Source organism: Rhincodon typus, chromosome 42, assembly GCF_021869965.1.
Source record: "Rhincodon typus isolate 14 chromosome 42, sRhiTyp1.1, whole genome shotgun sequence".
In the NCBI taxonomy this organism is placed as follows: Eukaryota; Metazoa; Chordata; class Chondrichthyes; order Orectolobiformes; family Rhincodontidae; genus Rhincodon; species Rhincodon typus.
The window spans coordinates 7,610,678-7,626,512 of record NC_063373.1 but is presented as its reverse complement, the minus strand read 5'-3'; the positions used below and the strand labels follow the sequence as shown (position 1 = coordinate 7,626,512).

The following is a 15,835-nucleotide window of genomic DNA, read 5'->3' as shown; positions in this document are numbered from 1 at the left end:
TTGGACTGTTATTAGCACTTTCTGCAATTTGGGCATGAAAAAGGTCTCTCAACAGTGTGACCTCGCTGTTGTCTGACCAGGTAGGTTGACCGAGTGAATCCCTTCCCACACTTGGAGCAGACAAACTGCTTCTCTGCAGTGTGGCTGCCTTGAGTATCCAGACATAATGTTAATGTTAGGCTCAAAAATAATATCTTCAAGCCAGCCCATTAATGGTTAATTGTTAAGAGTTAATTGGCCATGACAATGAGCAATCGAAGTAAAGCAGAAAATTACATGATAAACAAAACCTATTGCAAAAACAGCCTGACCTTGAGGGTTGGTGGGAGCTGTTTGTTTGTGTAATCTACATGAAGCCACCTGGACTTGTTTTTCACCTATTTTTGAGGAAATGTACTGGAATTATTTTGAAAAGGTGATACAGGACATAACCAGAACAGAACTATTAATCAGGGACTCTGTTCCTCATTGATCTTCGCCAACAGATGAAGACAATGGACTCTCAGCATTGGACAGGGGCTTGTGGACCAGTGCTACGCAAACTGAGATAGAACTCCAAGTGCCAGCTGTCACTGCTAACAGGCAGAAGGCAGTGAGACTTGCTTGTTGACTATGTCTAAACTCATTTAAGCTAATAGATTCACACATTAGTTTGCATCTAAAGTAGATTAAGCTAATGAATTTGCATCACATCAAAGCTCACGTCTTCTTGTATTCATTTTGATCAGACTTTAAAGAAGCCATTAGCACTTTCAGCCTAACAATACACTTGGTGCTACAAGCAGGGTCTGAGCAAAATATTCAAGAATGAGGAAGGCGACGAGGAAAACCAAGGGCCAAGTTTCTCACACCTCGGCTGGAGACCAAATGATCAAAATGATTGCAAGACAAATAGATTTCAAGAAATAGTTAATTTATTAGATTAATCTACTTAGTGTATCTATTAGTTTAAGCAACTTTATACATATGCAAACTGATAAGTTTTACTCGTTTGTCCTCGTTTTTTCAAGGACTGCAACTTCCCCTCCACAGTGGTCGAAAACCCCCTCAACCATGTCTCTCGCATTTCCTGCAACTCATCCCTCACATCCCCTCTCCGCAACAACAACCAAAACAGAATCCCCCTCGTCCTCACGTACCACCCCACCAACCTCCGGATCCAACACATCATCCTCTGGCACTTCCACCATCTGCAATCTGACCCCACTACCAAAGACATTTCTCCCTCCCCACCCTTAGCTGCCTTCCGGAGGGACCACTCTCTCCATGACTCCCTTGTCCGCTCCACACTCCCCACCAGCCCCACCACCACCGGCACTTTTCCTTGCAACCACAGGAAGTGCTACACCTGTCCCTACACCTCCCCCCTCACCCCCATCCCAGGCCCCAAGAAGACCTTCCACATCAAGCAGATGTTCACCTGCACAGCTGCTAATATGGTATACTGTATCTGCTGTTCCCGATGTGGCCCCTCTCTACATCAGGGAAACCAAGCAGCAGCTTGGAGACCACTTTGTGGAACACCTACGCTCGGTTCACGACAAACGACTGCACCTCCCAGTCGCGAACCATTTGAACTCCCCCTCCCATTCCTTAGACAACACGTCCATCCTGGGCCTCCTCCGGTGCCACAACGATGCCACCCGAAGGTTGCAGGAACAGCACCTCATTTCATTTGGGAACCCTGCAGCCCAATGGTATCAATGAGGACTTCACAAGCTTCAAAATCTCCCCTCCCCCGACCGCATCCCAAAACCAGCCCAGCTCGTCCCCACCTCCCTAACCTGTTCTTCCTCCCACCTATCCCCTCCTCCCACCTCAAGCCCCACCCCCACCTCCTACCTACCAGCCTCATCCCGCCTCCTTGCCCTGTCTGTCCTCCCTGGACTGACCTATCCCCACCGTAACTCCCCACCTACACTCACCTTTACTGGCTCCATCCCCACCTCTGACCTGTCTGTCTCCTCTCCACCTATCTGCTCCTTTATCCATCTTCCATCCGCCTCCCCTCCTCTCCCTATTTATTTCAGAATCCCCATCCCCTCCCCCATTTCTGAAGAAGGGTCCAGACCCGAAACATCAGCTTTTCTGCTCTTCTGATGCTGCCCGGCCTGCTGTGTTCATCCAGCTCTACACCTTGTTATCTAAAGTTTTACTGCCTTATTTTCATGCTGGGGACTTTGGACAGCTGGCAGTTGGTCTAGTATGCCCCTTCCATACCCCTACTTTTGAATCATGTACATTGCAGCTTAGCAGGGGTACTTACACGTGCAGAAAGCTACCCCTCAATGATACAACCATTCACGAAATTGGCCCGAACTATGTGTGTGACCAACACTCATACTGTCTATCTTAATGAGGAACCACTCATGAACTGATGTAGCAACAAACTTTATGTTATCTATGCTGCAATTAGACATAGACATAAACCCTACATAATTAATGATAACTCTGTATCATACCACCAATCAATTGAGGAGAGTTCCTCCTCATGTAACATTTAAGAAATTGAGGGCTATCTTTACACAGCATCTCATTTGGCCATGGTGAACCATGACTTCTTACGGCAAGAAAATGCCATGACTTACAGCCGTAACCAATTGATTTGCACAGTGGACAATTTAGGAATCCTCACCGTGCAACACTGGTAGGATATATTTAAGGGGTGGTCGCCTAAAGCTTCAGTAGTACTCACTCTTATGGCATCCATTTTGTGAATGGTTGCACCATTGACTTTCTCCCTATACAAATACCCTGCTATGCTGCAATGTACATGGGGGTTTGGAAGGATGCATACTAGACCTTCTGACCATTGTTCTCAATCATTTTCCTGATGGCTCTTTTTGTTGTTATCTTGCTGTTAGTCATAACACATGGGTATCCACAGCATGTCCCTAAGCAGATGGGGTAGCATGATAAACTGGCACCATATTGGTTTAAAACCAAAAGGGTCGCATTACATACTGTGGCACTACAATTAGTCTTTAACAAATCAGGTTGAAGTGCTAAGTTAGCACGCGAGATTAAATAATCAATCATTTCGAGGACAACAGATGTCTGGATAGCAATGAAATGGTTAGTTCATGCCATACGGAGTGAACAACTTACAGTGTGTTCAGCACAAAGATCCATCGATTTCCCAGACTGTGCTACCAGCAAACTTCCAAACAGTGCTGCAGAAACCAATTTGCCAAATGTCTATGTGCTAATGGTTGGGTCCATACAGCAGATAGCTTCCCTAGTTAGTTGCCCGACCTTAGCCATCTTATTTTGCCGGATCTCAACAGCCATAGAATTTAACACACCTATTCCTGCTTTCAATAAAGCAGCAAACATTTCATTTTGTGTTAGCTTCTGCTTACACTTCCCACCTTTTTCCCTGATTCCACTCGAGTCTTAGCTCAGCCTTTTTTCACTTACACCAAGTGTCTTAGCACATTACAATTTCACCTACTGCCATAAACACTGGGGTACAAGTATCACACAACCGATGAAGATGGAGTAATTGTAGGTCATCTGATGGGCTCTTCCTTGGTGCCCACCATAAGTTCCTCCAGAGTCCAAGTCCCCTCACCTCTGTAACATTTTGACATAATAGCCAATTGCCCCTTTATTTTAATTTTACCTCCTTTTCACCAATACCACTTTCATTGTTTTAAAGTCAGTTGCTTTAAATGATTAGGCACTGACACACAATCCACAAAGCTTTTTATGCTCTCCCTGGCCACAATAACCATTTAGTCAAGTGGGTGTACATGTTTGAGACTCGTACTTTAGTGCAGTTTGGCACGTATTCTTTCACATTTGTTACATCGTAAAAATCACTTCTGCACACTTACGTCAGTATCCCACAATCATGCCATGCATTCTTGACTTTCAGCCAGTCTTTTGAAAGTCAGTGGACAGTGCCTGTGAATCCTCTTTGCCTTGTCCCAGTGTTCTGGGTGGTGGTCAAATTAATTCCTTTTGAATAAAAAAACTCATAGGCAAGGGCACGCATATCTCAAAGAGAAAACTGTTAATTATCTAATTTTATATACACTTTGATTTCATTGGATATTGACAAAAATTGGCAACAACAGACACAAAGGTTTCTTTCGTCTACAGGCTCAGCAGTGTTGTTGAGCTCACATGTTTCATTAGTGGTCAATTAAATTTTTCCCAAACAATCTGTCTAATTTTCTTCTGATATAAATTAAAACCACCTAGTCTGTTTCCATTTGCTCTGGTTTTAAATTAAGATTTAAAGATTTAAATTTATTTGCCCTGTAAAATGCAACTGAATTTCTCATTGTGTGTTTGAATTTGTATCAAGTAATTTTATCAATCCCAATTTCAGAAACAGTTATGTCCAGGCTTGGTGGTTTTAAACAATGGTCTTACATTGTTTGATTGTAGTCAGTTCAGGGTTCTCCTATTTTCAAAGGCTTTGTCTCCACAAGACTTTCAGCTCCCTTCTGTGTTCTTGAAACCTGTTTAAAAACAAAAACAAACAAATTCCTCTGTGGCTCTGGAAGAAGGCCAGTGGGTTAAAAACACATCTCACCACACAAAAGTTGTGAGAGAAGATTTAAAACTGTCGACAGTAAGCGTTAACTCTGCTGGTTTTAGAAGGGACAGAGCTCCAGTCACCAGGTGACGTCATATCATACTTTCATGTATTCAGTTTTAACAAACTCAAAAGTCTTCTAATAAACTCAAACTGGCATTTTAGGTTTTCTTTAAGGCAATGGAAATTTTTCTCGTTCTTGCTTGTTTTGAAGGTGCTTTTAAAAGAAAGTCCACAGGAAAAACATTTCCCATTCCAAATCCCGAGTTCAAATTGGATGTGTTTCATAAAAGTTTATTGCTGTTTTAAGAACAAACAAAACCTTTCTTTCCCCCCCCCCCACAACATTTTGTCTACAGCAGTTTACAAAAGAACTTTGTTTAAACTTTTCAATGAAGTAAAATTTGAAAGTTTTGAATCTATGATGTTTTCAGACTACCTTCATGATTTAATTATTTTGTTTCGAATTTCATTTAATATTGATTTTAGTCAAATGTAAAGGAATAGTCTCCTTGTCACTGTCATAGGAAGTCTCTGTGAATGCAATCCACTTTTCAGAGGGCCACTTTAACTTCTACTGGGGGAAAGGGACTTGTTGATCCTTTCTCTTATTGTGCCTAGGGTCCTACTCTTTAGTCCGCCCCTTCCAGGTCCTGAGTGACACCACACACTGTGTTTCACTACACAGGAAAAGGAAAGGTAGGGAAACATTGTCAGCTCTATTTTAAAGGTCAGACACCTTGTCTGTCAAGATAACAGTCCCAGTTGCTGTTCACTCTCAGATTTCTGTCTTGCAGCTTTTGATTTTTGCCATCGGATAATTATGTTCAAAGAAATTTACCTTTCCAAAACTCGAAGTTTCCCCATTTTAATAGCACTAATTCACACCAAAAAACATTTAAGATGAGCAACTCTTATTATCCAGAATTAAAGATACCACAATATCATTTGGAAGTTCACTCCTGCCAGAAAATGAAATTCCAAACACAATAATTCAATCATAAAAGGTAATCATAATTGAAATTTACCATTCAGCCAGGACTCTTTCTGCAACCTAAATAGAACACAGACAGTATAGTGCTTTAAGGAAAGAGGAAATAAGTTATACCATTTAACTTGACTTCTTTAAAAAGTGGAATGACTAAATTAATTCACATAACACCCAGAGTTCACTTGCAATATAAAGGGGCTCATTGTAGATACCTCTCCCTCAAATGAGCTGAAGCTAATAAAGAGCACTGTCATCAGATTCACTTGCCACATTTCTCCCATTCTCCTGCTTTTTGTGCCAGACTGCGGCCAATTTGCAGGCCAGAATAGTCTGCTTCTCCTTAGCTTTATCTGCACCTTTTTTGAGCAGGCCAAGCCACCTCCGCCAGTGCTGCTTTCTGCTGCAGCCAGCACAGGAGTCAATTTATCCATTTGTCTTCCTTAGTTCTCATGCCTCCTGAGACAACATGAGGAGGCTGGTCAACAAAAGCCACCTTCTGGGTGACACTCCTGGTTTGCTTGGTAAACCTACTTCTTCTATACAATGGCATGGAGTAGCCCCCTGGGATTTTGCTCTAACTTTGGATTTGGCCCAACCCAGCCAACTGGTTCGCTAGCACACTGAGCCCATCGAGCCCATCATTAGATGTACATTCTGGGGCACAGACTGTTTACCCCAGCCACAGTACCCATCGTCTTCTCGAACAAGGTTCTGCTCACAGCACCCCGGTTACAATCTCTTCCAACATCTTCCATTGGGCAGAAGACACAAAAGCTTAAACACGCAAGAGATTCAACAGCTTCTTCCCCGCTGTTATTAGACTTCTGCATGGACCTCTCAAACTTTTAAACTTAACCCTTTGTGCACCTTCTCTGCAGCTGTAAAGTTGTATTCCTTGCTCTGTTCTACTATCCTTATGCACTTTGTATGGTATGATATGCCTGTACTGCGTGCAAAACAAAAAACTTTTCACTGTAACTAGGTACATGTGACAATAATAAATCAAAGATATGTTGTTTTTCTAAAATTACCTAACAGGTTCGTTAAGGTCTGATCAAAATGATCACAAGACGTGCACTTCAATATATAGCTAATTTATTAGTTTAATCTACTTAACATATATACAAAGTAATGAGCAAATCCATTAGTTTAAACCACTTTATACATATACAAATTAATGAATCTCTGTCTTGTCTTCATGCATGGGACTATGAATGGGTGGCATTTGGAGTTCTATCTCAGATTCCATATCACTGGTCTCATGAACCTCCATCCAGTGGTCTGATGGGATAAGTCCAACAGATGTGACAAAGTCCCCGATATTAATACTATTTTGGTAATATACTGTATCATCATTATGTAGGACTTTCATTATTTTCTGCACAATGGAATGTCTGGAAAAGTAAAGTGAAAACATCTCCAGGTGGCTCCATCTCAACTACAGAAAATGATGCTTCCCACAGGTCAGAGATAGTAGGAACTGCAGATGCTGGAGGATCCGAGACAACAAGGTGCAGGGCTGGATGAACACAGCAGGCCAAGCAGCATCATAGGAGCAGAGAGGCTGACGTTTTGGGCCTAGACCCTTCATCAGAAAAGGGGGAGGGGAAGGGGGTTTTGAAATAAATAGGGAGAGAGTGGGAGGCGGATAGAAGAGGGATAGAGGAGAGGATAGGTGGAGAGGAAACAAACAGGTCGAAGAGGCGGGGATGGGGCCAGGAAAGGTGAGTGTAGGTAGGGAGTTAGGAAGGGGATAGGTCAGTCCAGGGAGGACGGACAGGTCAAGGGGGCGGGATGAGGTTGGTCGGTAGGAGATGGAGGTGCGGCTTGAGGTGGGAGGAGGGGATAGGTGGGAGGACGAACAGGTTAGGGAGGCAGGGACGAGCTGGACTGGTTTTGGGATGCGGTGGGGGGAGGGGAGATTTTGAAACTTGTGAAATCCACATTGATACCATTGGGCTGCAGGGTTCCCAAGCGGAATATGAGTTGCTGTTCCTGCAACCTTCGGGTGGCATCGTTGTGGCACTGCAGGAGGCCCAGGATGGACATGTCGTCTGAGGAATGGGAGGGGGAGTTGAAATGGTTCGCGACTGGGAGGTGCAGTTGTTTGTTGCGAACCGAGCGTAGGTGTTCTGCAAAGCGGTCCCCGAGTCTCCGCTTGGTTTCCCCGATGTAGAGGAAGCCACACAGGTCATCAAGGTTATGCAGTTACTTCCCAGCCAAAACAGGCTTTCTTTTAAACACCAAGCCTGTTTTCATGTGTTTTTCCACATTACTTCAATTACTTATTGTCATGTCCAATTAACCATTAACCTAGCCCTATCCCCAAAAATGGAAACAGATGTTGAAGAAGGAAAGGGAGGAGTCACAGATTGACCTGGTTTAGGTGAGAACAGGGTGGAAATTGGAAGTGAAATTGATACATTTTTCCAGTCCAGAATGAGAGGGGGAAGCAACAGCAATTATGTCATTGATGTACTGGAGAAAAGAGCTGTGGGGAGGGGACCGAGTAAGGAACAGTCCACGTATCCTGCAAAGAGACAGGTTTAAGTGGGTACCCATGGCCACACCTTTGATCTGAAGAAAGTGATAGATGTCAAAGGAGAGGTTGTTTGAAATGTCGACAAGCTCAGCCAAACAGAGAACAGTGGTGTTGGGTGGACACAGTTCAGGCCTTCTTTCCAGTAAGAAGTGGAGAGCCCTGAGACCATTCCTGACATGGGATGGACAGATAAAGGGATTGCACATCTGTGGTGAAAAGGAGGCAGATGCTGCCTGTGAACTAGAAAATCTGAAACTGATATCAAGTGTCAGAAGAGTCACAGAAGTCGGGAGGGACTGGACAAGGGGAGGAAAAAAAAAAGTGAAATGAATCGAGGTAGGAAGAAATAGACTACCTGAAGCAAGAACAGGTGGAAACAATGGGTCTGCCCAGGCAGTTCAGTTTGTGGTTTTTGGGAGGAAGGCATAAGCAGATTGTGCAGGTTTCAGGGATGATGGGCTGGGAGGCCTGCAGGGGAATTTTTTGATTTGATTTATTATTGTCACATGTACAGAGGTACAATGAAAAGTATTGTTTGGCATGCTATACAAAGTGCATCAGGGTAATAGAACAGAGCGCAGAATATAGAATACAGTGTTACAGCTGCACAGAAGGTGTAGAGAGACCCTCATTAAAATTTGAGAGGTCTGTTTAAAAGTCTGGTAACAACAAGGAAGAAGCTGTTCTTGAATCTGTTGCTGTACGTACTTAATCTTTTATTTCATTTACCAGACGGGAGAGATGGGAAGGGAGATATCTGGGGTGGGAGAAATCCTATGTTGGCTACCTTCCTGATGTGGCAGGAATTGTATATACAGTCAACAGATGGAAGGCTGGAAGATCCCAGGTGAGATGCCCCCCCCCTCCCAATGACCTGCCAGCCTCTGAACTGGCTGCCTTGGAACTCTTAGCCTCAGCACAGACCAGCCAAGGTAGCTTCTTGGCCCACCATGGTCATCTTTAGGTAGTATGTGGCGGTCTTTCGGCCTGTCATGGTGCCCCCTCAGCCTGGCGATCTCCCAGTGGCCAAGTGTGGTGATCTTCAGGCAGTATGTGGTGGTCTCTTGGCCTGGCACGGTCTCAGTGTGGACCTCTGGTCTCGGAGAGGCTACGTGTCAACAGAGACTGGGTCGAAAGACAGTTTCTCTGTACTTTTTTCTCCATTTTCTAATTTATTCCTAAATCTGCAATGCTGGACATTATTTTTACTTCTCTATTTTTCCATGAACTGTAACTGATAAAGCTGTACGTGTGGACTTTTGTACTTAAGACAGTGCCATAAGCAGCAACTTGCACACTTTTCACCGTACTCATTTCAGTATGTGACAATAAAGCTAATTCTAATTCGGCACGGATTGCTTTTAGTACTCTCAAAGTATTATCACGTCACAGACAACAAACCCAGAAATTGTTGGAAATCTCAGCAGGTCTGGCAGCATCTGTGGAGAGAAATCAGAGTTAATATTTTGGGTCCAGGAACCCCTTCTGAAGAAGGGTCACTGGACCTTATACGTTAACTCTGATTTCCTTCCACAGATGCTGCCAGACCTGCTGACTTTTCTGGCCAATTTCAGTTTATGTTTCTGATTTCCAACATCCGCAATTCTTTCGGTTTAGTATTACCACATTACACGAGTTGCTTTCGACACATCATCACTTACTCAGCTTCTCTTCTGTCCTGGCCTGGCCCCCGTTATCCCCTGGTTTACTGACCACTTTCATATCTCTCACTTTCTGAGCTACATCTCCACCTGAAATTGCCAATTCCTCTTCATTGTCTCCAATCGGAAGCGGACAAGCCGCGCAGCCTCGCTCCTCCAGCACCGTCCCTTCATTCACTCCCATTGGTTGGAGGACTATACCCGCGCTGTCCTCCAAGACTGCCCCTTCGTTCACTCCCATTGGTTGGAGGTCTAGCCCCGAGTAGACCTCCAGCACCGCCCCCTCTCGTCCTATTGGTCTGGGCCTTCCGTCAATCATCAAGTCCCGTGGGGCGCGCAGGCATGCGCAGCGCAGATTTCCTTCCTTAACGTCCATGTGCGTATGCAGCCGACATTTCAATAGTTGCGTCAAGGCTGGGACTCCAATTGTTAACTATTAATACGAAAGAGTTGGAGATAATTATGCAAAATTTTATTGGGATTTTAGCCAAGGAAGGAGGATGAGAGAGATGGAGATTTATAACTTGGTGGGAGCAAGAGAGGAAAATACTCCACAGAAACTGGAATTGCCTGATTATGATTTCTCTGCTTTACTGACAGTGAACAGGTTTGACATCTCTTGCCACGGGGATTAGAAGAGCAGGGTTTAGATCAGGAAACCCAAACGCAACATCATGTCAAGATCTGACAAAGTCACTGCATTCAACAGGAGCTGAACGTCACTGCCCTCTGGCTGTGCAATGAGAAATGTTTATCTGAGGGGAAAGATTTCAAACATCAGCATCAGGAAAAGCACGAAACATGCACGCACCTGAATGATACTGTTCCAGTGATGTGACTGCGGAAAGAGCTTTCACCAGTTACACAGACTGAAAAAAAATTGCACCATTTACAGCAGGGAGCACCTGCACACGTGTTTTGTGTCTGGACAAAGATTGAACTGATCCTTCAATCTGGAGGCCCTGGAGACCATGGAGAAACCATGTAAATGTGTGGAGTGTGGGAAGGGATTCAGATTTCCATCCAGGCTGGATGTTCATTGACACAAACACACTGGGGAGAGGCCATTTGCCTGCTCAAAGTGTGAGAAGGGAATTGTTCATTTATCCAGCTTACAGAAACACCAGGTAACTCACATCTGCACCATGTGCGGTAATGTGTTTGGTCATTCATCCAGTTTATATGTCCACCAGAGAATTCACACTGGAGCGAAACCACTTACGTGCTCCACGTGTGAGAAGGGATTTCCTCGTTTATCCAGTTTACAGATACACCAGAGAACTCACGTTGGGGTGAAACCATTCATCTGTGCCAAGTGTGGTATAGAATTTGCTCATTTGTCCAGTTAACACGTACATCAGAGAATCCACATTGGGGAGAAACTGTTCAGGTGTTCCAACTGTGAAAAGGCATTTGCTCATTTATCCAGCTTACAGATACACCAGAGAACTCACACCGGGGAGAAATCATTCATCTATGTCAAGTGTGAGAAGTGGTTTGCTCATTCATCTGGATTATGTGTGCACCAGAAGGTTCACACCGGGGAGTAACCATTCACCTGCTCCAAGTATGGGAATGGATTTGCTCAGTCATTCAAGTTACACCAGCACCAGAGAACTCACACTAGGGAGAAACCGTTCATCTGCTCTGACTGTGGGCAGGGATTCGCCCAGTCCTCCACCTTACGTGTACACTAGCAAACTCACACAGGAGAGAAACTGTTCACCTGCTCCAAGTGTGGGAAGGGATTTGCTCACTTCTCCAGTGCTCATGCAAGCTAGCAGCTTGCATGAGCACTGGAGAACTCACACTGGGGAGAAACCATTCATCTGCTCTTACTGTGGCCAGGGATTTGCTGAGTCTTCCACCTTACATAACCACCAGAGAACTCACACTGGAGAAAAACCATTCACCTGCCCTGCATGTGGGAAGAGATTCACTCAGTTATCCAACTTACATTCACACTGGGGAACTCACACTGGCCAAAAACTATTCACCTGCGCCGAGTGCGGGAAGGGATTTGCTCAGTCATCCAAGTTACGTGAACATTGGAGGACTCACACCGGAGAGAAACCATTCATCTGCTCTGACTGTGGGAAGGGGTTCGCTCAGTTGTCCACGTTGCATAACCACCAGAGAACTCACACTGGAGAAAAACCATTCAACTGCCCCAAGTGTGGGAAGTGATTTACTCGGGCTTCCAACTTAAATCAACACCGGAAAAAATGTTCACTTCCTTCAAGTGTGCAAAATGATTCACTCAGTCATCTGATCTGCTGAGGGATCAGCAAGTTCATGAGTGACTGTAGTGGTTTAACGGCTTTGTATAATATACTTTGTACTTATGTAATGGCTTGCAAACTTTATCAGCTTGCCAATACTGAACAATACGTCCGTGCTTATGTAAGGTTCTGATCATCTGGTTTGAAGATCTCAGTTGTAGTGTGTGCACCGCAAAATGATATCTCCAATCCAGATCATTGAGTATTAATTGGACATGGCAATAAGCAACTGATGGAGAGCGGAAAAGCACGGGAAAACTGGCTGTTTTCCAAGAATATGGCCTTGGCGTAAGAACAGGCTGATTTGCAGCAACAGTGAGACTTGTTTTTGATGCCAAGCCTAGAGGAATGCTTGGGAAAAGTACTCAGAAGAGGCAGTTTAGCATATTTGATTGAATTTGGTTTATTATTGTTGTCACATGTACCGAGAGACAAAGAAAAGTACTGTTTTGCATACCATTCAGGCAGATCATACCATACATAAGTACATCAGGGAATTAGAACAGAATGCAGAATATACTGTTACAGCGGAGAAGGTGCAGAGACAGAGGGATCAATGTTAAAAGTAAAATAACATAAAATCAAGTATATTATTAATATTGGGGACGTTTTCTGGTTCTTTGGACTTCACCATTGGACTGTGTTCACGAACGGTGCCATCGAAATTGAGATTAAGCTCCAGGTGCCAGCCATCTCCAGGGTTCTCAACGGGTGAAAGGATGTGAGATGGCCTCGTTTGAATAGATCTAAAGTAGTTTAAGTTAATAGTTTTGTTGAAATCTATCTGAAGTAGTGTAATGTAGTAATTATTGGATTACTTTATATATATAAAGTGATCTAAGCTAATAAATTTGTGTGCCACAGTAGTTTGGTCTCGGTTGGAATGTCGTATCCAGTTCTGGGGACTGCATTTCGGAAGTACACAATGCACTAGAGAGGGTCATCGAGTATTACAGCACAGAAAGAGACCCTTTGGCCCATCGTGTCCAAAGCAATCATCAAGCACCTCTCTAAACCCATTTCACAGCATTTGGTTCGCAGCGTTGTATCCTATGGCACTTCAAGCATTCAAGTAAATATTTCTTAAATATTGTGCTGATTCCTGCCTCTACACAGTGAGTTCCAGACATCCTCTGGCTGAAACGATTTCTCCTCAAATCCCCTCTAAACCTCCTGCTCTTTTTTTTTTAAATTTAAAGCTATACCCCTTTGGTGTTGATCCTGTTACTAAAAGGGAAAAGTTTCTTCCTGTCATCCCTGTGTCTGCCTTTGTAGACCTCAGACAGGTCCCTTCTCTGCTTCAAAGAAAACACTGGAGCTTATCTAGCCTCTCTTCATAGTTAAACTGCTGCATTTCAGGAATATCTCCGGTGAATCTCCTCTGCAGCCTCTCTAGTGCAGTCACAACCTTCCTTCGGTGCAGTGACCAGAACTGGACACAGTACTCCAGCTGTGGCCTGAGTAATGTCATAGACACTTCCATAGTAACCTCGCTGCTCTTATGTTCATTGCCTCGGCAAATAGAGGCAAGTGTCCTATCTTAACCATCTGTTCTGTGCAGAGTTGTTTCTCTTCAATCTTTCAGGAGATGTATGTGTGACTAGTGAGGCTGGCATTTAGTGCCCCTTACCTAGAGAAGGTGGTGCTGAGCTGCCCCTTCTTTAACGATGGCAGTCTGTGGGGTATAGGGACACCCACAGCACAGTCGGGGAGGGAGTTCCAGGATTCCAGTTGTTGTAATTTCTGGGCTACTTCCGATGCCATGTGTTAGTGAGAGCATAGATTTGGTGGATGAATGCGTGACTTGAGAGCTGGTGTGAGTGGGCAGGGATTTGGATTCTTGGATCAGTGGAATCTCTTCTTGGGTAGTGGTGCCCCGTACAGGAGGAACGGGTTGCTCCTGAACTGGAGGGGCACCAATATTCTGGCAGGGAGATTTGCTAGAGCTATTTGGGGAGGGTTTGAACTAATCTGGCAAGGGGTTGGGATCCAAAGTCGAGAGACAAGGTTATGGGCTGTACAGAAGTTAATGAGAGCAAGTTAACTAGTAAAGGCACTGTTGGTAATCCTAGTTCTAGACAGGGCAGGCAAGAGTAAGATAGGAAGCAAGGGAAGTCTGGGTTAAACTGCATTTGTTTCATTGCAAGAGGCCTGACAGATAAGACGAATGAACTTGGGGCATGAATGGGTACGTGGGACTGGGATATTATAGCTATTACAGAAACATGGCTGAGGGAGAGACAAGATTGGCATCTCAATGTTCTGTGGTACAGATGCTATAGGAAGGATAGAAGGTTAGGCAAGAGAGGAGGAGGAATTGCATTTTGATTAGGGAGACATCACGGATGGACTGAGAGAAGACACTCTTGAGGGTGTGTCCACTGAGTCGATATGGGTGGAACTGAGAAATATAAAGGGGAGATCACTTTGACAGCATTGTACAATAGACCCTTCCCCACCAAATAATCAGTAGAGGATTGAGGAGCAAGTATGTAAGGAGATCACGGATAGCTGCAAGAATAATAGAGTTGTAATAGTAGGGGATTTTAACTTTTCCTCACATCAACTGGGGCTAGCATGTTCCTGTTTGAGTGAAGTGTAAGGCTGGCCGGAGTAGGGAACTTGATTACTAGAGTTATTGAGGCCCTGGACAAGAAAAAGAAGGCATTTATAGGCAGCCCGGAACAAGTGAACCCCTCGAGGAGTATAGAAGGTGTCAGAGTACACTTAAGAGAGAAATCAGAAGGGCTAAAAGGTGGCTTTGGCAGATAAGGTATGCGAGAATCTAAAGAGATTCTACAAGTACGTGAAGGGCAAAAGAGAAACTAGGGAGCGAATAGGGCCTCTTAAAGATCAACAAGGTCATTTATGTGTGGAGCCACAAGAGCTGGACGAAATCCTAAATGAATATTTCTTGTCAGTATTTACTGTGGAGAAAGGCATAGGTGCTGGGCAACTAGGGGAAATAAACAGTGATGTGTTGAAGAGAGTCCACGTTACAGAAGAGGAGGTGCTGGATGTCTTAAAACGCATTAAGGTAGATAAATCACCAGGACCTGATGAAGAGTATCCCAGCACTTTGTGGGAGGCTAGGGAGGAAATTGCAGGGTCCCTAGCGGGTTCATTTGTATCATCCACAGCCACGGGTTAAGTGCCTGAAGATTGCAGGGTGGCTAATGTTATGCCATTATTTCAGAAAGGCTGCAGGGAAATGCCTGGGAACTACAGACCAGTGAGCCTAATGTCTGTGGTGGGTAAGTTGCGAGAGGGAATTCTGAGAGACAGGATCTACAGGCATTTGGAGAGACAAGGACTCATTTGGGATAGTCAGTGTGGCTTTGTGTGTGCAAAATCATGCCTCACGAATTTGATTGAGGTGACCAAGGAAGTAGATGAGGGCAGTGTCTACGTGGAATTAGCAAGATCTTTGACAAGTTAATGCATGGTAGGTTGTCAAGTAAGGTTAAATCTCATGGAATCCAGGCAGAGCTGGCCAAGTGGATGCAAAATTGGCTTGATGGTGGAAGACAGAAGGTGGTGGTGGTTGTGGGTTTTTGTCAGACTGGGAGTATCTGACCAGTGGTATGCCCCAGGGATTGGTGCTGGGTCTGCTGTTACTCATCATTTATATAAATGATTTGGATGAGAATTTAGGAGATATGATTAGTAAGTTTGCAGATGACACCGAGATTGGTGGAATAGCGGACAGTGAAGAAGGTTAGAGAGATAGTAGGGACTGCAGATGCTGGAGAATCTGAGATAACAAGGTATAGAGCTGGATGAACACAGCAGGCCAAGCAGCATCAGAAG

The 15,835-nt window shown here is 44.4% G+C and overlaps 1 protein-coding gene and 1 long non-coding RNA gene across 2 annotated transcripts; one reads left to right on the top strand and one right to left on the bottom strand.

The window, feature by feature from the left end:
- Window positions 1–4,003: 4,003 nt before the first annotated feature.
- Window positions 4,004–9,945, bottom strand: LOC109920244. Its single transcript, XR_002259277.2, has 2 exons — window positions 9,744–9,945; window positions 4,004–4,472 (listed from the first exon to the last, which is right to left on the bottom strand). It is a non-coding gene; the product is annotated as an uncharacterized LOC109920244 (long non-coding RNA).
- Window positions 9,946–10,106: 161 nt separating this feature from the next.
- Window positions 10,107–12,891, top strand: LOC125487545 (gastrula zinc finger protein XlCGF7.1-like). The gene has a single exon (XM_048619294.1). The coding sequence runs from the start codon at window positions 11,220–11,222 to the stop codon at window positions 11,928–11,930; it is 711 nt and encodes a 236-aa protein (XP_048475251.1). The 5' UTR covers window positions 10,107–11,219; the 3' UTR covers window positions 11,931–12,891.
- Window positions 12,892–15,835: the final 2,944 nt, after the last annotated feature.

Coding starts and splice junctions, on each gene's coding strand:
- LOC125487545 (XM_048619294.1), top strand. CDS start 11,220: ATGTCAAGTGTGAGAAGTGGTTTGCTCATTCATCTGGATTATGTGTGC.